The following is a 25,585-nucleotide window of genomic DNA, read 5'->3' as shown; positions in this document are numbered from 1 at the left end:
AGGAATGCCTGGTCTCCAGGTAACTCAAAATTAAGACGGTGAGGTAGATATGTATAAAAATATACAGTAATATGTATAAACACATTCTATATAACATGAGTATTTATTAAAATTATTTTGCATTTTACATAATTTAAGTGTATTATTTATTTAATATAGATATAGCATTTTTTACAATTATGTCACTGATTTCTAAACCAAAACCAGTCAGTTTTCAGGCCAGTCAGGTTGCAGGCCATCTAATCCAACTCCTAAAATTCCCATCAAAGTTAAGACTGAACAGGTTAGACCAGCTCAACTTCTAGAGTAATAACAAAGCACAGGATTGTCCATATTTCAAGAATGAACATTAACAGGGGAAGGCAAGGCTGAAATTTCTTCTGACTATTGGAATAAACAGAGAGCATTAAATTTAAAAGAAAATAAAAGTGCTTAATTTTCCACTTCTTTGAAAATTAAGCTTTAAAGTATAGGATTTATTGCACAGAATATTTGAAGGATTGAGGGCTTATTAGAGGCATTAATAGGACCATATGGATTATAAGTTCACATTTCTCAGGGGACTTACATCCTCACTTGAGTAGTTTAGTTTTAGAACAGATGTTTTCTCATGTTTCAAAATATATGCCAAACGATGAAGCAATGAGGAAGAATTATACTTCTGTGTTCCCCTGACAAAGGAAAAGGAAATTCAGAAGCAAAGCTGCTCCTCTGTTTCTTATTCAGTTCATTGAATTTAGTGTTGTGTTTCACTCATAATCTTCCCAGGAGATTTATTCCTGTTTCTTTTTCAATATGCAGGGTGCCCAGGGTGCTCAAGGATATCCTGGGGAACTTGGACCACAGGGCCCTCCAGGACCTTTAGTATGAATTTATGTCTCACTTGTTACTTTGACCTTTGATTTTCCCCGAACCCTATGGAATTACAGAGATACAAGTACTTGACTCTCCCAGATTTATTTGAGGTCTAGACACATGTGTATGTAAAAACTATGCTTATCTGCACACATCTGATATTTTTTCAGTTGCTTTTGATTATTTTTATGCATGATACTTTCTATATTTTCAGAAGCATCCCTTGTCCATGTAGGCATAAATTTCAATTTTCATATGACTACCCATTAATTCACTTTAAATACTAAAATGTATAACATTGAGAGATGCATATGTTTGCAACTAGACTGTGTAAACAGTCTGTCACCCACTGGTAATGACTTGTGGCTGTAAAGGTGGAAGAAAAAGTAAAAATGTGATACAAGTTCTGTGAAAGTTGGGTGCTTCAAAACACCTATATCAGAGCAGAAGATTGTAAATTTTTTACCTGAGGATTTTTTTTTTTTTCCTTTTTTGTAGGGCATGCCAGGGAAACCAGGACCTCCTGGACCTAAGGTAGTCTCAGATTGGTAATAAAAATTAAAACTTCTGTTACATGTAACATAAATTAACTCATGTTGTAGGTGTTTGTAAAATAAAAAAAATAACATTTGGGGATTTTTTTTTCAGGGTCTTATGGGACTGAAAGTAATAGGAGCCAAAGGAAGAAAGGTAATTTCTTAAGAAGCTTTAAACATTTTATAAGTTTTGTTTCTGTTTTATGCATTTTCTGATACGCTGTGGTGAAATTTTGGGGAAGTACTGTGAAATGCATGTTCTCAGTATATATGTGGCAGTCTTTTGTTGAAAAATGGAAACACAGCGATGTCTAAGGTCAAAATGTTTTCACGTAAGAGTCAATGATATAAACTTCTAGGCAGAAGATTGGACACCAAAGAGAAGCCAGTAGTTAGTATTTACTAACACATAGCATTAAATTAATGTGTATAATTTGTGTGGTGCTCCTGAATGCTTATCTAAGCAGATAAACACTGGTAAATATATAGCATCTGTAGTCTCACAACTTCTGTCCAATGTATTTGCAGTGTCAGCCCTTGTGATGCTAGAAAAACTCCCAGATTTTGAATAAAAATTGAATAACTTGTCTTTCATGTTCTTACTTTGTATTCCATATAATTGGCAGGAATTACTACAAATGCCCACATTGTCTCTCAGCACCCCAGCCTGCAGCTGCAGGACCAGTGTAGTCAATCTGAATATCCTTGCAAGAAATTAGGACATCTCATAATTACGCTAATTGACCTGCACAGATTCAGCTGTGATTGGTTTTAATGTTGTAATCACTGCCAGGAATTGCTAGGAGTTTCCTGGAAAAAAATTTGTGTATGGACCTGGTTATTCATTTGCAGTAGGTCAGGTGACCATGGAACATCTTGCTTCCTTACAAAAGAGTGGCACATTCTTTGCTGTTATGCTGCAAATTCATGCAAAAGCATTCCACTGGATTAAAATCACTGGAAATTGTGTATATTGTTTCGCTGAGTTCCACAGGAAAGATTCACATTGAGAACTTCCCCTGTTCTGAAAGATCCTTAATGAAAAAGTGCACTTCACCACTAATGTTGTCAGTGAAGGACATGGGAAAGCTTGTTTTGTCCATTAGCACCACGATTCTGTGATCTCCTTGGAATACCCAGACTGCAGTTTGGAGGATGTCACCAAAGACAGTTCATGTAATTTACTGATTGACATAATTAAATAGAGAGAAAAATTGTAATCAAGGAGATATTTTTACTTGATTTATAGTTTAAATAGTTATGTAACAAACAAATAGGATTAAAAATATTAATTGTTTCTAGAAACTTTAACAGTAATCAGCATATGCATTTTTATATTGATCAGCTAGGGGAAGGTTAAATCTTTAATATATGTCTTTTTTACTGGACTATAAATAGCAAGCAAAGGGAAATGTCAACTGGATTAATGGCTGAGAGTAATGACAGAAGAATATTCACTATATCAAAAGTATAGCAGTAGTAATTTGAAATAACAAAAACACACTGTTTGTGATTTTCTCTATTTTTCTTTTTTCTTTCAAGGGTGACACTGGGTTAACCGGACCCCCTGGGCCCCCAGGAACTGTTATTGTGACGTTAACTGGACCAGACAACATGACGGTAGTAAAATTGTTAAACATCACATTCAGATACACCAACTGACTAGGCTTTACTATGAGAGGACGTTTTCATCTTCACTGCTCTGATAACATTTCCTTTTAGTCATTCTAACATTTTTCAGACTTGTTTAATTAGATTCTAAACTCTCTTAGAGTGTCTGTGTAGAGCCAGCGTGGCTGAGGCCTGTGTGCCCACGTGCACATCTGCACATCTGCACAATGCCAATGCAATTCTTCTTGCCTACCAGTACCCCACCTGCCGTGAACCTCTGAGTACATGAAGTGTAAATTACTGCTGCTTCACCAAATCCACATGGATGTTCTGATCAAAGCCACAGCTGAGTTGACCTCTGGGCCTTGTCACTGAGAATGTCAGACTCTGAGCATCCAGGGTTTCACAAAAACTTACAACATGTTCATGTACATGTAGTTTGTTTTCTCATTGTTTTTACTGAAACATGAGTAATGACAGAAAGTGTTGGAAAGACAATGAATATGGAAGAAAATAGTGTGATTCAGCTTTCTTTTTAAGTATTACTTTGTGAATTTAAATTCTTGCAATGTATCCTTATATAGAAATTAAGTAGCAGGAGTTGATATAATTTTAAGTATTCACTTATTAACAGGACAAGTCTTTAACCTGTTCTTGTTTCTGTTTTACTTACGTAATTTGCATCTAATCTATGGAGTCATCCAAAGTCTCTCTCCATTATGTGCTAAAATAAAAGTGAGTTTTGCATCAAGACTGTATTGAGGAGGGAAGAGAAAGATCACAGAAGCAAGGTTCAGCTTTTAGGCACACCACCTCTCCCTGTTTAAATCAAATAAGGCCACATGGAGTACTTCCCAGCCACAGCTGTGGTGGCTTATCATGACAGAATGGCAATTTTTCAGAGACATTGAGCATTAAGGCTTAGAAACCTCTCAAAACTCCTTACATAAATAGTTTGGAGCATGACTCTAACCAGGTAATAATTAGACAGTCCATAAAATTCAGCTTTACAGTGACCTTAGGATGTGGCCCGATGGTGTACACAGTAGTGTAATCTTGCACCCACAGAGACAAGGATGCTGTAGGGTAGCCACAGCATTTATGTTTTGGAAGTAACTCTAGCTCCAGTGAAACAATTAAGGTTTATTTGGGCTTTTTGCTTGTTTCTTGTTGCCATTTGTGGCGCTATTTACTGAGGTCCCTTTGCATGCAGTCACAGGTAGGTTGTTTTGACCTAGCTCTATTCTGAAATGTGCAGAAACAGTTTCCTTTTCAAACGTCATAGACTTAGGCAGGAGCATTGATACAAGGTTTCTGTTTCTTAATCATTTGAGTAGAACTGTCTCTGCTCAAAGAATCTTGCTGGTGACATATGGATTTCCTCTTCGTAGAACCAGACTGTCATGGTAAGCATAGAAAAATCCAAGATACCACAGTAAGCTCTTCTTTTCTGTGTAATAGGACTTGAAAGGAGAAAAAGGAGAAAAAGGATCAAGAGGACCCCCAGGGCCAATGGGGTTTACAGTAAGTGGCCAGAAATAAATTCCTTAAATCCAGATGTTCAGGCAGTATCACCTAGTACCTGCTACTCTTTACAGCCCAGTATTTACACTAATTATTTCAACCTTTAATGACAAGAATGTAACTAATTAATAGAATAAAACACCTATTAATAGCATTCCAACTGTATTTTTTTAAAAGATAAATAATTATAAAATATATGTTTAACTTAGAAAATGTGAGTTTCAAAATATGAGTATCCTCAATGTGCTTTTGTTACAGGGGCCAGTTGGTGATTCTCAGAGTGAAAAGGGTGACCGAGGAGAACCAGGAGCACAGGTATGTGCAAACAGTTGAATACACATGTGTTAGTCCTTTCTGGAAAGCAGTTTTGAACTAGTGTTGCTGTCCAGGTTTTGCCTCACTGCTACTCGGAGCAAATTTGCTTAGATTCAAAAGCTCTTTCTTGCAGTAAACTAGACAAGAGCTGGAAGTCAAGTGACTTAAATGAGTACTTTGAGTGAAGGTCAGTTGCTTGTGAGTATGCTTCCATTTTTTTTGCTATAAAGGCTCTGCTGTTGAACTTAGTAAAAAAGTGCTCTGCTATACATGTACTAGCTTTATAATGCAAGGGTATAAGTAGAAGAGAAAACATTGGGTTTACTTGAGGCAGCAGATTTAAATTAGTATGTTCAACCAGCAGCTGTGTGGAGACATGAAGAAAAGTTGCCTAAGAGTTATTCCATTAACAGCATAGTATATGAAAAAATAATACGTTTATTTTAAAAAGTATACATATTAAAATGCAATTTACCTGATTATATCTTTTTTAGGAAGATAATTAATGGAAAGCTATTACTTTTATTCAAATGCCCTTCAACTTGAAGAGAAATTACTTAATGAAAAGGAATAGGGAGTGCACTTCAAAGGTATCTGAAGCAGGGCAGTAGATGGAAAAGTGAAAACAGAAGGAAGAAGCATGTTTTGTCATTTGTCTTGTTTCTGCAAGAGCCTGATTTTTCACCAAGCTTTCTGTACTTCCCTGGCACTTTGTACTGGTGAAGTCTGGCAGAAGTAATCCTCCACAGGAGGAGGAATGTCAATGGAATATCTTACTACCCGTTTTGTAGAGTTTTATGAACTCTAGTTGTGATTAATGAATACTTTAAAATAACCTTAATGGCTTTTTACAGTTTACACAGTTTACAGCATCGAATTGCTATGCTCTTTGAATGCAATATCCCCAATTTTAGGGTTTTTTTATTTTATTTTACATTTTTCCTTTGTAGGGCAAACCTGGAAAAGAAGGTGCTCCAGGTCCACCTGGCTTACCGGTAATGAAGGATGCCTTCTAAATGTTTTCTGAGTAGTAGTCATCTGTTTATGACAATTCTATCTTCCTGTCACTGCTTTCTCTCATTGTGGAACGTGTTTGAAAAGTTGATTTGCATACACTGAAACATTTCCTTCACACAGCTGGCCTTGGAACATACCATGTTCTTGTAGATTTATGTGCAGGAAACAGAGGCTCAGGTCATAGATGCTATTGCTTCTATGTCAAATAAAGACCTGTTGCTTGCTGCTGACTGTCTAATGAGTTTGAGACACACTCCAAGTTAAGCAAAATTAATTCTACTGAGTTTTTTTCTGGTTAGTCACATGAAATTTTTGCAAAAGAGTTATACCTTCCCTTTAACATAAATTGAGAAGAGAAGTTAATGGTTTTTAATCACTAGAATCAGAGACACCGTTTTATGAAGGAAAGTTATTGCCAGGGTCATGGCTGTCTTGGCCTGAAACAAGATGACTGATAGCTATTAAACTGTCATTTTGTCAACATATAGTTCTTAAAATATGCCATTTTAGAAGTAAAATTGTCTCATTTGTGTACTAATATAAAAGCTGATGTTGTTCAAATGTGTTTTCAATGGGTTAAATATCAGTTCTTTTATTTACTTCACCTCTACTTTAACAGCATCATTAGAGTAGCAGTGACCTTATAAACATCCTACCAAAATTCTTACTGCCAGAATAGCCCATTGCACATGTATCTTACTATATCATCTTTTTCATGCTAAAATGACCTTCACAGGCAGTCTAAACACATTCCAGTCTGACAAAGAGCACTGAATGACAGACCACTAAGCTCTACTGCCTCAGCTAACAGAAATAAAACTTTCTGTCATGACAAAGGCATGTCATTGCTCTGTTCTCATTTCAGCTTTACTCACTAGCAGTGCATTCAACTGCATAAGTCTCCAAGAAGTCCCTCTCCCTTGCCTGTATTCACTTGCAGAAAGCCTTAGTCTGCACTGTTTTCCATCCTGGTGCTGCTGACACCTCTTGAGATCAGCGCCATCCCACAGACTGACTTGAGTTCTGGGGGAGGGTGTTGAATGTGAGAGTCTCATACCGTGTTCAGTTTCTCCCCTTCAGAAATAGTTTGCAGAGGGAGAAACAAATCAGCGACTTCTACATTTGTGCCATTCAGAGTAGCTCCCCTCTGGGACTGCTGGAGTGTGCCATAAGAGAGGCAGGTTTGGATGGGACACCTGTAGCTTTTCCTACAGGCATGGAGCTGTACCTCAAACTGGGTCTTTCACGGCAGTTTCTTCCCCTGAGCAAGTTGCATTCACTTTGCCATCACCATGAAAGATTAAAGCTTTTACATTTTAGGTCTTGCTGATGTCAGTGCTAGAAGTTTAATCCTCATAAAATTGTGTACTGTCACCTGCAGGGCCAAAAGGGTGAACAGGGCAGGCCAGGACTGGCTGGAAGGCGAGGAGCTAAGGTATTGTCCAATGGTTTTTTTATCACTTTTGAGGATGAGGATGAGGATGAGGATAAGGTATGTTTAGGGGTTATGATATAATTTTATGTATCGTTGTGTTTCACTTGGCCTGAGAGATGACAAATAAGGATATCATGGAATAGGAAATGAATCAGCTAAAACAAACCATGTGTTTGAACTGGTGTCTGTCTATGTCTGCTGATGACTTCCTGTAGTTTTTGGTGTATGCAGCTGAATGGTTGTGTAAGGAACAGAGACAGGAAGAACTGGTCAGGAGCAGAAGTTTTTCTTTAATGTTTTGAGCAAGGTACCGAAGTAACAGTGGGTAAATGTCATTACACATATTGTTTTTAATAAACAAACCTATCTTTGTCCTCTGATGAAGGGCATGAAAGGAAACACTGGTCCACCTGGAGCTCGTGGTCGAGTAAGTGTAAATTATTTCATACATCATTTTTCTAAACCATTAGAATAATCCAAACTGTCTGCATGAGCCAGTAATGGATGTCCTGTGATGCTCTAATCAAGCATGGCTTTCACAAAGTACTGATATTGCTGGGATTCTCACACAGGTGATATCTTCCTTCATAGGGAATTGGATACAGGATCTGTGCCTGGTTAGACCTCACTCAGATGAAGCAATTTTGGCAGGAGATTCGACTGTCAAAGAACAGTTACAAAAATTCATAGGAGTTAATATTTAAACCAATTTCTGATCACTTCCAGAACAGGTGGCATTCATTTTAAAATCCTAAGAAGACTTTTTAAAGAAAGCAAGAGTTGCTATGAGTACAATTTCCCTGTCTAGTCATGCTGTTTCCCTAGTGGCTTTCCTAAAGGCCCCATGTGCATCTAATGGAAACCTTTGGCCTAAATTGTTCAAAAGAAATAGCTTTGTAAAAAGCTGAAGTGTTTGTGATATTGACAGAGTACTAAAAAGACACTGCTTCTAATAACAATTATTTTGTCATTTCTGGTTGCTTGTAATTAGTAAGGTCTTGTGGGCTCAGAACATCAGAATTATGAATGAGATCAAAACACTTCTTTAATCAAATGTTCAGTGTGAGGTACTGTGCTTCTTCTCTTCATTCTTGCAACTCTTTATTTTCTCACCATCTTTCTCTTGAGATGGAGTATTATGATTATGTGGTTGGTGAAAAAGGGGATGAAGGACCCCCCGGACCTCCAGGACCAAAAGGTCAACATGGCATGCCTGGTGAGTGGGACATCAAAACTACAATTTTGTTGCAAGAACAGTCCACTCAAAGGGCTTATTGCAGACTACATTTTAAGCAAACTTCTTCTGCCTTTACCAGAATATTTCCTGAACTCACATATAATTGCTAACTTGAAAGGTAGCCTGAGACTTTGATTTATAGCAGTATTTCCCCTTTAAAATAATTGTCAATATGCAACAGTTGCATGAGTGGTAGATGCCCACTCAGGCAAAACCAAGTTCATATTTTAACTTTTAAGCTTAAAATGCGAAAGATCAAAGTTTGTATTCAATGGTATTGAATAGTGACTTTGCAGAGTATAGAGTGGTTTACCTCAAGCTTTTAATATCTTGATTTTGCAGGACCACAGGGTCCTCCTGGAGCTGCCGGTAGACCAGGTATGTGCAGTAATCCAGTTCCAATAATAAAGTACATTGTTCTTCCTGTCTGTTGCACTGAATCAGCTTTGTGAAATGTTAATTTCAGATGACTTTAAAAATATCTTTAAGTGGTAAAAAATTGTCACCCAAGAGCTTTGATGGGTCTAATACTTAGGTTAAAGATCATTTTAAAATGTCTAGATTCTCACTGTGATTAATAAATTTCAAGATAAAAAAGATTTGTGGGATTAACTTGGTGTGATTGTCGGTCACTCATCCTATTGAGTACTTACTTTGCTTTGGAATTCCATTTCTTCTTTAACTCTCTTTTTGTATTTTTTCCCCTTTGGTTAGGTGTGTCAAGACCTGGTCTGAGAGGTCCCCCAGGATTTCCTGGGCCAAAAGGAGCTAAAGGAGAGAAAGGACAAACTGGCTTGTGTATTGTAGGCCCTCCAGGACTGCCTGGTATTACTGGCAGGCCTGGTTCTATTGGATTACCAGGTCCTCCAGGAGAACCAGGTACTTCTAGTTGCAGGTGTTACGGATTTTTCCAAGTAGCTCTCTCTTTTAAATGAATTGTTGAATATCTCAAGTTGGAAGGGACCCATAAGGATCAGAATACTGTCTCCAGCTCATCCCTGCAACTTTTTTCTCTCTTAGCAAGTGGAGAATTGTGTGAATAATCTGCTGATGTAATGGTTTCATGATAATTTCATTAACAGGTAGAGTAATATTTGGAACTGGCCTACCAGGACTTCCTGGAGAGCCAGGGTGTACAGGACCTCCGGGACCTCCAGGAGATACTGGCATGAAAGGTCGGTTTCAAATAACTGTCTCTCAGAAGTAGATGGTACAATCCAGTAATCTTCATGGATCATCATTATATATTTTTTTAAATTTAATTTACCTCAAGTCATTTGCTGAGTTCAGAGTTTTAAGAACATTCATTAGGAATTGCAAGATGTCATCCTCCCCTTACATCAACTGAAAGAGTGCTGCATGTGTCAGTGCAGTACACCAATGGTACAGAACTGTGGCAGGGTGTAGACCTTCGCTGGAACAAACAGTTCCTACAGATTGGTAGGGCCTGTACTCTCCTGTTGTTAAGTTCATGCTGACAGTTGGTGTCTGAAAGAAGCTGCAACTTCCACCCACAGGAGCTGCTGAATCTCTTTGCCCTTTGCTTGTCATTAGAATGACCCTGAGTGTTATGGAGCTCTGTTAGTTTGAAGCGTATGTCCCTTTCTTCTTTTGAGAGAATTTGGCTTATCAGTAGAGTGACTGTATCCAAATTGTTTGCTAAAATTTGACTTGAAAAAAATCAAGAGATTTAAACCAAATGTTTCTGTCCTTTCAATTAACTGTAGTCAGTTCTGATTAACTGACCACGGGTAGTTTATTACTGTGTTGGAAGTGATCTTCCAACCAAATTAAGGCCATGATTCTACCACTCCTGGCCAAAAGGTGTTAGCTATAACAAACTAAGTAGCACATTAGTTAAGCTTGAAAATTACTTGCTGTGGAGCAACTCATGATTTATTTTCATTCTAGGTGATGATGCTCTTGTGTGTACTGATTGCAGCTATATTTTGGGAATACCTGGTCTTCCTGGTTCTCCTGGGCCTCGTGGTCAGGATGGCATGCCTGGTAAATTGTCTTGTTCGTAATAGGATAGTAGGAGTGTAAATGATTTTGCTTCTAGCATGACAATCAGGTGTAGGCATGTGTGCAGCCTGCAAGTCCTTGAACTAGCCCTGAGGTGATGATGAGTGTGAGAGCCTGGTGCAGTTCCCTCTGCTAATACGAGCACAAGCCCTAAAGGACCTGAGCACAGAGTGCTGATAGGCTTAGGTGCAGCCTAAAGCCAGCTCAGTCTATGATGATGTAGTCAATGTAACAACAGAAACAATGAATGCTGGGTGCAGTTATTGGAGCTTGTTAAAATCCATGTCCTTGTTTTCATTTTTCTTTAAAAAATATACTGTTTCTTTTGCAGGTAGAGAAGGAACAACAGGTCCAAAAGGTTCTCCAGGTTCTCCAGGAACACCAGGGTTTCCAGGGGCTCAAGTAAGACTGGTTTTTCAGATTAACATTCAGATCCCACAAGAATTATTTCAGAGAAACCTCATGGCTAGTGTTACATGCAGTGTTATACTGGGTGATCTCAACAGGTTTTTTCCTGTAGTAATGAGTGTGTCTGCATGGGAGGCAAGGCAGAGAATGTGATGTATGGTTCACACAGCTCTACATGAGCCTGGTTGCTCAGTGCAGCAAGTTGGCCCAGGCAGTGAGGCAGGTGTGGTTAACCCATGCTGCATTTCATTTCATGGTGCTGAAACTGCTTGTTCTGTCTGGTATGGGTAGTCTGTAGTTAACCTTTTGTTCCTTTATGTAATTCAATAATCATGGCAGTGGCTGTAAAGCATATATGAATTTTTGTGTGCTGTGATCTTTGTCAGACTTCTGACTTCTCTTGTTTCCAGCATACTCAGGAGTTGCTAAAGCCCCAGCTGTGCAGAGAAACTTGTTTCTCATAATACACTCTTCAGGGGTGCAAAGGACAGTCCTTCCTGGGAAATGTTATGAAGAGGGAAGGCTGCCACCTGCTGCCACACACATGCCATTTGGTTGTTCTAACTTGTGCCTGTAGTAGTAATTCTTTATGGGAAAGTACAGCCAGTGCTATCCAATTAAAAAAATCGTGCACAAGTATTTGTTGTGGTGGTTGCTGTACAGATGCAGAATGAGTCTGCTAACAGGCTTTGCCAGGAGATGCCTAAGAGTTCATGAGCCCAAGATAACTAGAGCGCAGTGTGCTTTCAGCTTGTACTAGTTTTGGGATAGTATACCCACTTTGTAACCTGTGGGGGAGAAAAGGGATAGCGAAGTTAAGTATGAACAGAGCCAGCTATGGCACTTAGAGTGTCCCTGGGGAGATATTCCCATGTGGAGGAGAAATCTCTAACTAGGTCTTAAAGTCCTTCTTTTTGTGCCATGGTCTTACCCATTAAATTATGCTACATTACTCCTGCTTGTAGTAGCATAAATGAAATGGTAGACATGTCAAAAGATGTAAAGGCAGGAGAAAAAGAAAAAAAACCCAAAACCCTGTTTCATTGAAGTGTGCCATTACAGAGAATAAAGGTGAGAATAAGAAGAACCCCTCTGAGGTATTTAATTTAAAAAAAAAAAGAAAACTTGAAAACAGATGACATATATCTAGCACTGAAATTCTTTTGATAATTCTATTCTAGGGACCTCCAGGTTTTAGAGGAGATCAAGGAAGTAAAGGATCAAAAGGTGAGCCAGGATATGTACATCCAGAAGGGCCAAAAGGTGAGCGAGGAGATCCAGGAGTCAGGGGAGACAAAGGAAGAAAAGGTTCAAGTGGATTTCTGGGAAGACCTGGCTCTAAAGGATCCAAGGGTTCTAAAGGTGAAGAGGTGGGTATGCACTGTTTGCAATTAATATGGAAGTCATGGAAACCTAAGTCAGTATTTTATCTTTTACAACAATCTGTTTAATCTATGCAGTTATTTCAATTGGATATCCCCTACCTGACTGAGAGTACTGTCCTCAACTATAACCACCAATATGCATGAAAGAATGAGAGGAAATACTCTGATGTAATACCAGAGAGAGATGAGGCCAGAGTAGGTACACATTGCTGAAAAACCTCAGCAGGATAGTGAGGTGTTAGTTTGGATATTTATACTGGAGCATTATGTTGGATTTCTATGATGGATAAGATCTTTTTTAAAAATATTTTCCTAACTACTTATAATGCTTAATAATTCAGTCTTTAAGAGTTAATCTTCAGTGAGGACTGACCATAAAACTAGAATCATTAGAGCAGAGCTCAGCAGAAACAAAAACTAACAATTATTGTTGTGTTATGTTGGCTGAGAAACTGTTAACATGATTCGGATACAACTGTCTCTAAGCCTGACTCCACAGTATTCAAGGAGAATCAGAGCTGAGGTGGGTTTGTTTTTTTGCCAAATGTGTTTTAAAACAGAAGACAAGTGTACAGTGCAACAACATAGTGATTGGAAAAAATCAGGCAATTGTATTTATTTGTACTGTTTCCTCTGTCTTCGTAACCATTGATATTCAAATTTATATTCATTTAATTACATGTAAACCAGAGGAAAACTTTTCTCTTAAATTATCAGAGCTACTCTGTTATTGAAATAATACAAAATTATAGTCAGAGAAATGGGTATTTTGTTAAGAAAGCTGGTGTGGAAATCAAGTAATGCTTGGTACACATGTGTAATCATTAGGGATTGGCTGGATCAAAAGGAGATCGAGGACTACCTGGATTGCCTGGTAGACTTGGGCTTCCTGGAGAAATGGGGCTTCCTGGACTGCCAGGGTATGGACCACAAGGAGTAAGAGGTTTTAAAGGCTCTAAAGGAATACCTGGACCACCTGGATTACCTGGAGAAGCTGGTTTGTAACTTAGCTATTTTACTGTGTTTTACCTATGTTAAAGAGTTCTTGATTAAAATTGCAGAGATAGATTGAAGTCAAAGACATAATTTATGAAACATGGCAAACCTCTCCTTGCCATGGAATTTCCACAGCGTTGTCCCAGCTTTGGTCCCTCCGAAGACAATAGCAAAAGTCTTAGGGTCATAAGATAATTGAGGTTGGAAGGGACTCTGTGCATGAAGAGGGGGATGAAGTAAAGCTCAGCACAGAGACATCTATGAAATCAGACCAAGTTACTCAAGGCATTATCCAGTTGGTCCTTGAAAACCACCAAGGACAAAGACAGCAAACTGTCTCTGGGCAACGTGTTGCAGTGCTTGACTGTCCTCACTGTGGAAACAAAAGGTATTCAAATATGCATCCAGTCATCATCATTAGTGTAAACTAAGTCAGCAGGGTTAAATATGAAGGGCATCATAATTTTTGAGTGCTGGAAACGTAACAGTGTAGGTCTTTACAAGCAAGCATAATCTGGAAGAACTCACCTGAATGGCAGATACAGTCAAGGTTGCTTAAAAATAATGCCCATTGAGTCTTTACGATATGGAGTTGCAGATTTAAGCATTTCTCAGTTGCATCATTTTCCTGGTGACTTTTTCCTTCCTTTTCTGGGTCTTTACTAGACTGCAGGAGAGCTGAGAGGAAGACTGCAGGTGTTGATAAAATGATTTTACTTAATGAAGCCAGGATGTGAAGGCTTTTCAAAGTCTGTTGGAGTTTCAGAAACATGGAAACTGTGGAAGACTACATTTTTAGCCAAGGAGATTGATCACTAATATTTTTGAATGCTTGAGATTACACATTGCCCAATTATATGCCCTTGTAATATTTTATTATGTATTTGCTGAAAGGTCTGAAAGGAGAGACCAGTAGGGCAACTCCATTACCTGCATTGCCGGGACCTCAAGGACCACATGGTTTGCCTGGACCCCCAGGAGTGCCTGGTGAGTACTGCACTAAATCAGTAAAACAGTTAAAATCAGAGATTGGTTAACAGTCAGGTTAACTGCAAGGCATCTTTACAGAACAATAGTCCTTAAAACTGTCCTGAACAGCACAGGAAGTTTTTTGACAGCTTTATGGTAGCTTCTGTTCTTATAGTTGCTTCTGTTTCAATCCTCATGCCTATAATGTGTGTTTTTAACCTCTCAAGAAATGGAAAATTCGTGCCTGCATGTAGCTGTTTCTAGGAGTCTGGAATTTGGCCAGGTTACATAAAAACTTAACTCACAGACTCATCCATGCTTTGGTACTGTGAATGCAATTAGCATTTTAACTGCGAAAACCTGCAGCGAAGGAGAAATAGTGTCTAAATTGTAATGTAATCTACACTTGTGTCCTTATTAATAATGATAAACTCTAACACACCTTATCTTACAAGTTGATGTTCTGTGGTAAGAAAATTCACAGTTTACTTATTTTGTTTGTACAGGTAGGGTTGGAGCAAGAGGTCAGCCAGGTGATCCAGGACATTCAGGACCAACAGGTGACACAGGCTTTCCAGGACTTGGGTTTCCTGGAAACCCAGGTCCAAAAGGTAAAATACTGTTTTTGATCTTCTTTTAAAATAAAGCAAAACAAACAAACAAACAATCTCTTTTTTTTTTTTTTAAGTACACCTTAAAATAATTAGCAAGTTAAAAAAATAAATCAATGAACAGACAGATAAATATTTTTAGCAGTCTTGTAATTTACTGCCTTAAATCTTAGAAATTCCAAGTTTGAAATATTTTGAAGTATTTCAGAGTATCAAGTATCAAAGCTGACAGTAGGGAAATATTTTAAAAGACATTGATGCTTTCTGGAATACTGCCCAAACAGGTGCAGCTATCTCATCTGAGTGCTTAATTCAGATGGATTCTCTTTACCTGGATATGTGTTACAGAGACAGAGCTGTATAAGTGTCAGTACTTTATTTTTAATCAATTTTGGTTATGTACAGTGCAATACCTGCTCTAGTGTGCAGGTAATAGAAACCATTTTCAATACTGTAAATTTGGCCATTCCTCATGCAAAGTTATAACTCCCTTTGAACACCAGAAATACTAGGAAATTCTCATAATCCTGTAAGGACAGGAGGTAACAAAAAAGCTTTTTTACAGTACTAAAACTTGTACCAAGCTGCTTGTTAAAGAGAACAGTAGGGAACTGACATTAGTATGGCTTCACTTGAAAAAAAATGGTGATTTGCTTCAAATCAGTTAATTAACAAGTAGTGTTACAGTCACTTTTGAGTGAGTATGTAAGGAACAAGATGCTGTGTGTCACATCAGCTCTGAAATCAAGATGCTCCCTTCAGTTCATGCAAGCTGCATTAGTGTCAGAGGCTCATAACTGCACACATACAAATACCTTTTTGTAAAATAAAGCATCTGTACTCCCATTTAATTCCTTTTGCAGGAGATAAAGGACTTGCAGGAGGCAGAGGGCCACCAGGTCGTGAAGGAAAGACTGGAGATCCAGGCCGAGCTGGAAACCTAGGACAACCAGGACAAAAGGTTTGGTTAGAAATACAGCACAGGCTTTTCCATAGGTCCCATTCATTAAATTTGATACTGAGCAAATAAATTAAAAATTGTAAGGATTATAGGAATTCCTTTATTTCTTGACTAGTGATGCACAAACTATGAAATTAAATTCTTTCTATAAAAAGGGGCTCAAGCCAAAATTTTAGATCCAAATACAAGATTTCAGAACTCCAAGTGTTTGGCATGTTTCCGTACTTCAGCTTTCAGACCACAAGGAGGATATTGCATTGCTTACAGCAAAAAAATTAAGGCCACAACTGCTGAAAAGATGCCTATTCAGAAATCTAATTAAGCATATATTTAATGGAGGTCATTGACAAGTGAGTATGTATTTCATTTAAGCAAGTGCTCTGTTGAATTGAAGCATGAAGAAAGTAGGTTGGAGGGAATACGGCAGCTACTCTTGCTGATTAGCAGAAGCTAATCTACTGATTCTTGACTACTCTGTAATTAGGAATCAATTTTGAACACAATATTAACACCTAAATGATTTGAAAACATGGCATTTCTTTTAGTAGGTTGGAGGGAAAACAGCAGCTACTCTTGCTGATTAGCAGAAGCTAATCTACTGATTCTTGACTACTCTGTAATTAGGAATCAATTTTGAACACAATATTAACACCTAAATGATTTGAAAACATGGCATTTCTTTTTTTGTGTGTTTTTTTTTGTGTGTGCCCATATGTCATTCTTTTGTGTGGTTTTTGACATGACAAAGGAAGTGGGTTGAGGTTGGGATTTTTATTTCTGTTTATTTAATTATTATTTTTATTCTGTGTATTTCTATTTAATCTGGATTTGATACCACAGAACATCTGGATGTGAAGTGGCCTCTGTCCACTTATAGCTGTCCAAGTCCAGCATTAGCTATACTATATACTGTCCAAGTATAGCATTAGCGACTGGTATAAGTTCAGGTCTACTGACCTGCTTTATGAAAGTATTGATTTGCTGGTACTCAAAATAACCAGCAGTTCAGTCAGCTAAAAAAACCTACTAATTCAAACTTTCCAGTCAGGGAATACACTTGGGACATTTGTGATAAAACCAGTCTTCATGGAAAACAACATTCAGAAGAATGATTTTAAAAAGCCCCAACAACTGACCGAGTATTCTGAGATGTATCTGAGTGCTGATTTTGATCATCTAAATAAATATTTTGATAAAAAAATATGACTATGGTATAAAAAATAAAGGAAAAGTTACATTTGCACAAACTTCACCCCCACTTTCAGACAGAAGTCTGAAGCTTTTCACAGCTACAGAAAGCATTCCAGTCCAGAAAAGACCAAATGGAGGGAAGTGTCTTGCATTGCTTAGTAGCAGCTTCTTAGGGTTAGAAGACAACGTTTAAAAGCTATCTAGATGAATTCCTCAGGGGGTCAATAAGGAACATCCAGTGATCTGCTGAATTGAAGCCATTAGAAATTACAGTGTGAAAGATCCAAAGGAAATAAAGATAATTACCCTAACAAAATAAGGTCATTATTCCCACAGAGAAAATATTTTGGCAGATTTGCAAAGCATAGAAGATTGTTTACATTTCTTTCTGTGTTGCAGGGTGACCCAGGCATGGTTATTCCTGGAGAGCCAGGAAGACTGGGTTCACCAGGAGGCCACGGCAGTCCTGGCTCAAAAGGTGAAGGTGGACTTCCAGGACTTCCAGGCCTACCAGGGCATCCTGGACATGATGGTGATGATGGCCTAAGAGGTAATGCTTTCAGAGATGCTCAGGGAGCACAGAAAGTTATTTTAAGAAAAGCTAAGTCAAACAATGGTCACTCAGCCTGAAACTTAATTTGGTTGTGAATCCAGTCTCATTTCTTTTAGGAAATCGTGGCTCACCTGGACTTCCTGGAGACCCAGGTTTTCCAGGGAAACCTGCTGAATGTCTTATTGGCCTGCCAGGTTTGCCAGGTGGCCAGGGAGCTACAGGCCCACCAGGTAGGACTTTCTGGCCCAAAAAGTGCCATTTGGCTGGGTGAGTTTGTTTCTGCCTTCCAATGGCCTGAGGGAGCTGAAGTTGTTTCTGGATATTGCTAATAGAATAGTATGCAAGAAAATATGAGTTCATTTCAAAAATGCTCTTTTGGGAGGAAGCACATGCACTGATAAGATGGATTAAGATTCAAATTCCATTGGACAGTATAAAGAGTAATCACAAACTGACCCAAATTCCACAGGAAAAAGGATATTTCAGTCATATCTCTCCTGTAGGACTGAACTTAGATTCTGTGGTGCAATGGGATTGATAAAGAGATAAAAGAAAGGAAGAGCTCAGCTAGGTAGGAAAACAATTTAGGGTCCCAAAAGTACCTGCCTGTACTGCATATTATTTTCTTTTTTAAAAAAAAACATACTCAGGTATGCAGCACATTCCTTCTCCTATATATGACCTCAAAAGGATTTTTTTTGATTTTTTTTTTAAAGAATAAATACAGAATTGGTGGCGTTTTCATGTTTGGGTGTTTCTTCTTCTTCTGAGAAAGAAAATGCTACTCTCACTTTTTCTTTCCCTCTTTTCAAAAAACCCAACCCACAGCCCTCGTAAGATTTTCTGAATGTGTCTGTTGCCTTAGAGATCTCATGTTTAGCTTCAAACAGGCAGAGTTCAAGAAGAGTTTCGTGCTTATGATGTAAAGATAGGGATGAGGTTTGTTTTTCGGACAGACTGCACTGTTTTGCACTTTTCTTAGGAGGAAGAGGTTTACAAGGTTCAAAAGGAAACCTAGGTCCTCCTGGTTTGAGTATCCCGGGAATCTATGGAAAGCCTGGGGAACCTGGATTAATAGGTCTTCAGGGAAATACGGGATTACCTGGTCCCAAGGGACAGTCTGGAAGGCCAGGAATCTCTGGTTTGCCAGGTAAGGATTCCCCAAGTATTTGTTTTGATGTAACAATTAAGTGAGTCTTTGCAGAAAGGTGTTTTGCAAAAAGGGCACAAAAATGTCATACTTTTCCAGACTGAAAATGCTGAAATGTTTTTCCATCAAGAGCTTTCATTTATCTTTGAGATTTTTATGGAAAACTAATAAATTATTCTTCCTTAAATGATGAGCATATCTTGAAGCTCTGTTGACTCAGTGTGGAATTTTCTGTATCGCTGAGAACAGTGTTTTACGTAGTTTTTTGTACGGTAATGTCCTTGCAGTAGGACGTGAAATAGTTAATATTCAAAGCAACTCCCCCAGCACAATGGAAGTGGAAAGTGTTTAGTTCTTACTCAGCATCCCTTTTCAAGCAAATAGTTTGTAATGCCATCTTCTTTTTCTTAAAATTCTGATCTTGAGCTGACAGAGTTGAGTCCGATCAAGCTCTGTCACTAACAAGAGCTAACTTCAAGTAAGTTAAGTGATCCCTGTAGAGTTGATTTGTTTGGTTTTTTTCTTTCAGAAATAGGTTGAAATTTTTTTTGAAGAGTAAAATAAATCAGTCATGTAATGGTTCTTATTTCTAACAAAGGTTTTTCCTTAATATGCAATCATTACACTGAAAGAAGGAGATGGTAAATACCTTTTTATATTAAGAATCTGTAAAGCTTTTGATAAACATGTAGCACTTGACTTGGTCATGCAAACACAGACTTCTGATGGCATTTGAGGGAGTTGTTATTTCCCAGCTGGTCTTTGACTCATGATCCAGAAAGGAGTGTCATTCCCATACATCTCACGACTGATCTCTCAGCCCTGTGTGGACATCTCAGATACATTATCCTTACTGTCAGTTATTTCATTCATTGATAGGAGCTGTTGCAGCTACTAATTTCGGTAATTTGGGGGTTTTAAGTCATCATCCTGTGGTTAAAGATGGGAAAAGTGGCTTGGACTGTTACAGAAATGGAGAAGAAATAAAATAAGCAATTAAACACTGAAATGACAGGCATATGTGTAGTTTTCTGAAGTAATGTTCTGTTTAACTGATCAAATACTAACAAATATTGCTTCAATTCCACAGGTGCAAGGGGAGATCCAGGTGTAATGGGACTGTTAGGAATTCCTGGATCCCCTGGCATGGTTGGAATACCAGGCAACCCGGGAGTGAGAGGCAAGTGATCTCTGTATCTGCCTTCATTATTACTTAGAATACAGGAATTTCAATGCTCAAGTTAGTCTTGTGATCCATTTTTGTGTGTATTACCACTCCTGAGAACAGATGTTGTACTGGAATTTCTCTGAGTCTTGGCAAATCTCTCTTCTGTATATGTGCAGTCTGCAGACTGAATGACATAATGAGATTTTTTTAGCCGTTTTGACTCACCACCTTTTCTTTTCTGGTTTTTTTTTTTTAAGTGGCTGGTGATTTGCTAAATAAAGAGCAGACAACCTTTTTGCTGTTTTTTGCTGGTTTTTTTCCCATCCTGTGTGGATACCATTATTATATTTATTCAACAGACTCAAGATGATATGTTTATTCACGATAAGAAATTATTTCCATCTCTTGCCATAATCTGTACTCATAGGTATTTTATTGATGATTGGAGCAGTTAAGAAGCTAGTTTAGGTTGTTAATTTGGAATATATATTTACGTATGTAAATTACAATTGCTCTTGAAGACTGGTATTATTTGGTTTCCTTTATTATATCATCTAGTCAGGTCTCTTCAGAAAATTTCACTCTGTTTTCTTTCAGGTTCTCCCGGTTTCCCAGGAATAAAAGGAAGGAAAGGGTTTCTTGGAGAAAAAGGCGAACCAGGTGATAAAGGTTTTCCTGGACCATCTGAGACTTTGGTTGGTATTGGGGACAAAGGAGAACGAGGTTTAAAAGGTACACATTTGTTGTTCTGTCACTAAAAACTATTCAGGGTTGTCATCTGTTTTGCAGTTACAGTGGACTATAAAATATGTAATAAACTGACTCTTCTACTGAGAGTACTCACATGGTTTTGAAATAATTATTGCTAAACACTAGAACTGCCTTCTTATTTATGGGATAGTTGGATATTACGTTGAATATTCAGTTTAATTTTAACAAGTCCTTATTCCTTCAAAAAGCTCTTATTTTAATGCTAAACCAGTAATAATGTCAATAGTACCAGGAGGCTTATACACTTATAAGCTTGTGTTTTGCTTATGTGTGTTCACAGAGTGAAAATCCTATGCTCTGCTTCTGTTTCATTATCTTAAAGAGTTACAAAATTTTAAACTTTGTACAAAACTTGTATTCTAAGATGTTGGTTTTTAATATTTTTAAAATGAAACTTTGTTTTAGGAGTTCAAGGCCGAATGGGTCTAAGGGGAGAAAAAGGAGATGTTGGTGTGCAAGGTCCCCCGGGTGTTGATGGGTCTGAAGGAATGCCTGGTCTACCAGGTATGGAATGTGTGTATTGAAAATTACTGTGCCATGTGGACAGGGAGATACTATTGCCCCAATGCACACCCGCTTGGCTCCAGAAGCAGTACTACATTTTCTCTATTAACTCTCTAGCTTTCCTGAGAATGCTGAAACTGAGCAGTTTCAAAAGCTGCTATTTGAAAATCATAGCAGCTATCACCAAATGATTTTTGTTTTCTTTCAAATATAAACCATTGTTCGGGATGACAAATAGAAAATAATATTAAATCCTGATTAAGAATAAAGTCTAAAAGCTGATGAAACCAATTAATAGAAATTAATATTCATAAAAAGTAAAGAGAAGTTTGAATTCTCAACATTATTTTAAAATTAATTATAAAATATGAATATTACAATTGTGCACAGAAATATTTTAGGATTTTTTATTATCATTTCAGTGGCTGCCCCTAAGTGCTGTGGTCACAAACCTTAATTTTAGTGTTGATACATAAGGTGTTTGTTATTTCTTGACTTTCTGAAAACATCAATGATAATTTTATCTGTGTCTGGGGCAAAAGGCCCCATGTTGATTATCTATAAAATAGTAATATACCAAAAGAAGGTGTGTGGTGGAGGATTTTGTATTCATGACAGCTCTAACATCCAGCTAGTGTCTAAAGCAAACGTGAAGATGACATTTATTTCTTCATCTTGCAGGAGCCAAAGGATTTATGGGTCTTCCAGGGATTCCTGGAGGACAAGGATTCTCAGGTGCACCAGGAGAAAAAGGGGACATGGGAATTCCAGGTCATTTTCTCTCAAGCCATATTACAAATTCATAGAGCTCTCTAGAAGCATTTGCACAGGTCTGAGCCGTTACTGTGAGCACACCAAGCAATACTTAGACTGGGATTTATTCTTTAGTATGCATAGACTTACCTTTACCCCAGCATTTGCCTGACTCACAGAATGCAATTCTCCCTCTCTATCTAAATTCTTTAATTTATATATTGTTACATGTAAGAACCTCTTTTTAGAAATAAAATCACTGATTAAATTACTCTAATGAAGAATTAGTATCTGTATATGTAAGCAACAGCTCACAAAACATGAGGTGTGATACGCAATTATGATCCTTTAAAAAATGTTATCAGTATTGGTATTTTTCCAGGTCCAAAAGGCCAGAAAGGATCTCCAGGCTTTCCAGGACCATCAGGTGACCCTGGTCCTCCAGGCTATGGTGGCTTTCCGGGTGACAAAGGAGATCCTGGGTACCCATCAGCTGGGCCTCCAGGAGAGCCTGGTCCAAAGGTATAAAGGCAGTGGAAAAATTTTCCTATTAGGCAGAGCCTTTGAATATAGAAACAGAACAACAACATGTAAGCAAGAGCTGCAGAGTTTGTAGAAATAGATGATTCGTTAGTGGTAAGAAATAGGAAAATTCTATTGTGTCATTACTCAGGAGGAAATTTTTATTTCATTATATTTTGCTTCTTTTGTGCAAGAATTTCTTATCTATAAAGATGGAACATCTTGAAGTAACTTGCTTTCTGTAAAAGTTCATTAAGATCAAGGATGTTAAAAAGTGGAGCAAAACATCATCTTAGCAAGTGCAAAAGTTTTGTAATCTAAGCTTTTACTGTTTGGTGTTGATAGTCTGGTAATATCCTTGCAGAAGATTAATTATTTTTTTCTTAGCAATATATATTACATTCAGTATATGTTATGTTTGGTCATATGTATATATTGCAAAGAACAAACCAGTATTTTTAAGTTAGATCAATTGGATAGCTTAACTCCACATATTCTAGTTGTTGAATAACTGGAAGTCTTTTTTCCTATGAGATTATCTGAAATGCGTGGCTGAGGCTGTAAATTCCTCTCTAATTCCTGTAATCTGTCTAAATTATTTGTTTATTTTCTGTATTAGCTGGGTAGCCCCAATGAGATTACTGTCAAAAAAGTCAATAGGAATTCAAGTTAAAAAATACACATTTCAGTATTTTGTATAGCTGCATATTACCTATGCATTTTGATGTTTGGATCAAAAAAATAAAATTGAAGGGAAAGCTGTGCCAGGGAAAATATCTATAAACAAGCTGGTTTGTAAAGGTTAAAAGTAGATCTTAGCTATGTCTGACTGATCAGTGGTATTATGAGAAGACCTCATATAAGTCTGCTTTGGTTTTTGTCTGAAAATCCTAATGAAACATGATTACATTACTTAACCTTTAAAATTGCATGTGATTTTTTTTATTCTTCAATGTGATTCTTTACCTGTTTGTGTGCAACTGCTATTTCTCAGGGAGATCCGGGTCCCCCAGGAGTTTTTGGCAGCAAAGGAGAAAAAGGCTCCCAGGGTCATCCAGGACTTATAGGAGAACCAGGACCCCATGGGATCAGAGGGGAAACTGGAGGTGCAGGAATCCCAGGTATGGGGTACTTTTGGAGGGATGGTGAGCTGGTGACATGTTTCTAGAAGAAGATAATTTCCCCAACTGTGCAGGGTGCCTCGGTGGGGCACATCGATTTATATTGACTGCTGTAAGCCTCAACAGCTCCTTTGTGGTCAGGGCAGCCAGGCCAGCTTGCATCACCTTGAGAACTTTTGCAGGTGGCCAAAGCAGAAACAATAGCAAAGCTCTTAAACTGAGTCTGGACCTAGGGATGATGCCTTTTACCCTGTGTGGACCCCCTGGAGATACTGGTGTTAAAGGATGTCAGGGCCACCCAGGACAGCAGGGAGTCCCAGGCCCTCCTGGTATGGTATATAGCATCTCTCCTATATCACTGGCCTGGGTTTGGGATTTCATTTCATTGAGGCTTTATCTACCTCATTTTAACAGCCACTTTTTAATGTTATTGGTTCAGCTGAGGCAAAAAGTTCTAATTTTGTTTCAGGTACTGGAAAGCTTTTTGCGCTTTTTTTTTTTATAAGTACATGTCCAAGGGTCTCAAGATGTGATATCCACGCAATTATAAGAAAGGCTTAGGTTCTTTAGATTCTACCTCCTAAAAGAGAATGATACACTAAGACATATGTAGATGAAGAGAAGAAAATTAACTGGAATAGAAAGAGGAGACAGAGTTGTAGTTGTCTTTTGCTAAAACAAAAGAACTAAAAATATATCTCAGGGGCAGTGTGTAAATATGCAGCAACAGAGAGGCATGCGTTGCAGGCTTTATTATGTCTGTAAAAATAGTGGGTGTGTTAAATCCACTAAAGTCCAGTGAGTTCAATACAAGCTATATGCTGCTCTATACCAACAAAGCTACACCTATCTTTGAAGTAGCTGAGTTAATTAAATTTTAATAAAGGAGAGCCAAATCTTCTCACTGCAAAATTATGGAAGTAAAAATTATATTGTGGTAATTCACAGGTGCTGCTGGAGTCCCTGGAAAACATGGACTTGTTGGTGAAAGGGGTACTCAAGGTCAGGATGGTATGCCTGGTCCCCCAGGAGTAAAGGGAGAACCAGGTAACACAAGTGAAATATTTTCATTCTACTTTACAATTGTTTTTTTCTGTAATATACTGACAAGGACTATTTAGGAAGGATTACTAAGGAGCTTCTGTAGAGCCAAAGCTAAGTTTATAAGTAGAAGATTATACATGATTTTCTTTGTAATATTTGTACATGCTGTCAACAACGCAAGTGCATTATAAATGCTCTATTCTACGTGTGATTTGTCGTAATGTCTGCAAGAGTTGAAGTATTGCTGTTAACAGTTCTTATGGTTTTAATCTCAGAGATAAAAAGAACCAAAATCCGTTCCAAGGAGTCTTCTGTTTTATGTGAATATAAAATAAAAGGAATCACAGTGTTTCCCTGCATGAATAGTGAAAGTTTCCACGACCTGGACCTTGGGTTGTGAAACCTTTCATTTAAATGTCACTCCTGTTGTTATCAGTATTCAGACAGATTTAGTCCAACACTGAATTCTGACAGAATTTTACACTGAAAATATTTCTTTGCATATTGGTATCAAGAAGATACTGAGAAAGCATCCATGGTATTTAGAAAGTTTTTCGTATTAACTTTGAAGTAATCACTGAACGTATTTTCTTTTGGAAGTATTTACATTTATTTTTCTGTTTTTCCTAATAATGAAATTAAATGCAGATATTTTCTTCTGTTTTTTTTCTCTGAAAAAAGCTTATTTTAGTAGAAGGTACCTCAAATATGATTGACCAATAAGAGTTCCTCCTATAAATCAAAACTTTAAAATTTAATTTGTGTTTTTGTATAGAAGAAATGGAAATAATAAATTTTATTTTACATATAACTAAACTCTGCATTTTGATTCAGTGAATTCTGAAGAAATGTATGAAATATTACAAAACTGTGATGTTTCCTAGAAATTATTTAGGACTTTGAGTTAAAGTGACCTAATGTTT

The 25,585-nt window shown here is 37.7% G+C and overlaps 1 protein-coding gene across 1 annotated transcript in view; it reads left to right on the top strand.

The window, feature by feature from the left end:
• Positions 1-4: 4 nt before the first annotated feature.
• The window catches only part of COL4A3 (collagen type IV alpha 3 chain), a 35,307-nt gene continuing 9,726 nt past the window's right edge, over positions 5-25,585 (top strand). The window contains 32 exon segments of the mRNA XM_017726526.1: positions 5-19; positions 802-864; positions 1,354-1,389; positions 1,504-1,545; positions 2,934-3,011; positions 4,464-4,526; positions 4,785-4,841; positions 5,792-5,836; positions 7,240-7,293; positions 7,679-7,720; positions 8,422-8,509; positions 8,873-8,908; positions 9,245-9,409; positions 9,613-9,705; positions 10,442-10,537; positions 10,887-10,957; positions 12,145-12,333; positions 13,177-13,345; positions 14,239-14,331; positions 14,820-14,924; positions 15,788-15,885; positions 17,476-17,626; positions 17,746-17,859; positions 18,612-18,779; positions 19,870-19,959; positions 20,545-20,679; positions 21,124-21,222; positions 21,904-21,993; positions 22,358-22,497; positions 23,492-23,619; positions 23,868-23,947; positions 24,567-24,679. Of these exon segments, the coding sequence (XP_017582015.1) occupies positions 5-19; positions 802-864; positions 1,354-1,389; positions 1,504-1,545; positions 2,934-3,011; positions 4,464-4,526; positions 4,785-4,841; positions 5,792-5,836; positions 7,240-7,293; positions 7,679-7,720; positions 8,422-8,509; positions 8,873-8,908; positions 9,245-9,409; positions 9,613-9,705; positions 10,442-10,537; positions 10,887-10,957; positions 12,145-12,333; positions 13,177-13,345; positions 14,239-14,331; positions 14,820-14,924; positions 15,788-15,885; positions 17,476-17,626; positions 17,746-17,859; positions 18,612-18,779; positions 19,870-19,959; positions 20,545-20,679; positions 21,124-21,222; positions 21,904-21,993; positions 22,358-22,497; positions 23,492-23,619; positions 23,868-23,947; positions 24,567-24,679 (3,006 nt within the window).

This window comes from Corvus brachyrhynchos, unplaced genomic scaffold, assembly GCF_000691975.1.
Source record: "Corvus brachyrhynchos isolate BGI_N302 unplaced genomic scaffold, ASM69197v1 scaffold221, whole genome shotgun sequence".
In the NCBI taxonomy this organism is placed as follows: domain Eukaryota; kingdom Metazoa; phylum Chordata; class Aves; order Passeriformes; family Corvidae; genus Corvus; species Corvus brachyrhynchos.
This window is presented reverse-complemented; position numbering and strand designations above follow the sequence as displayed.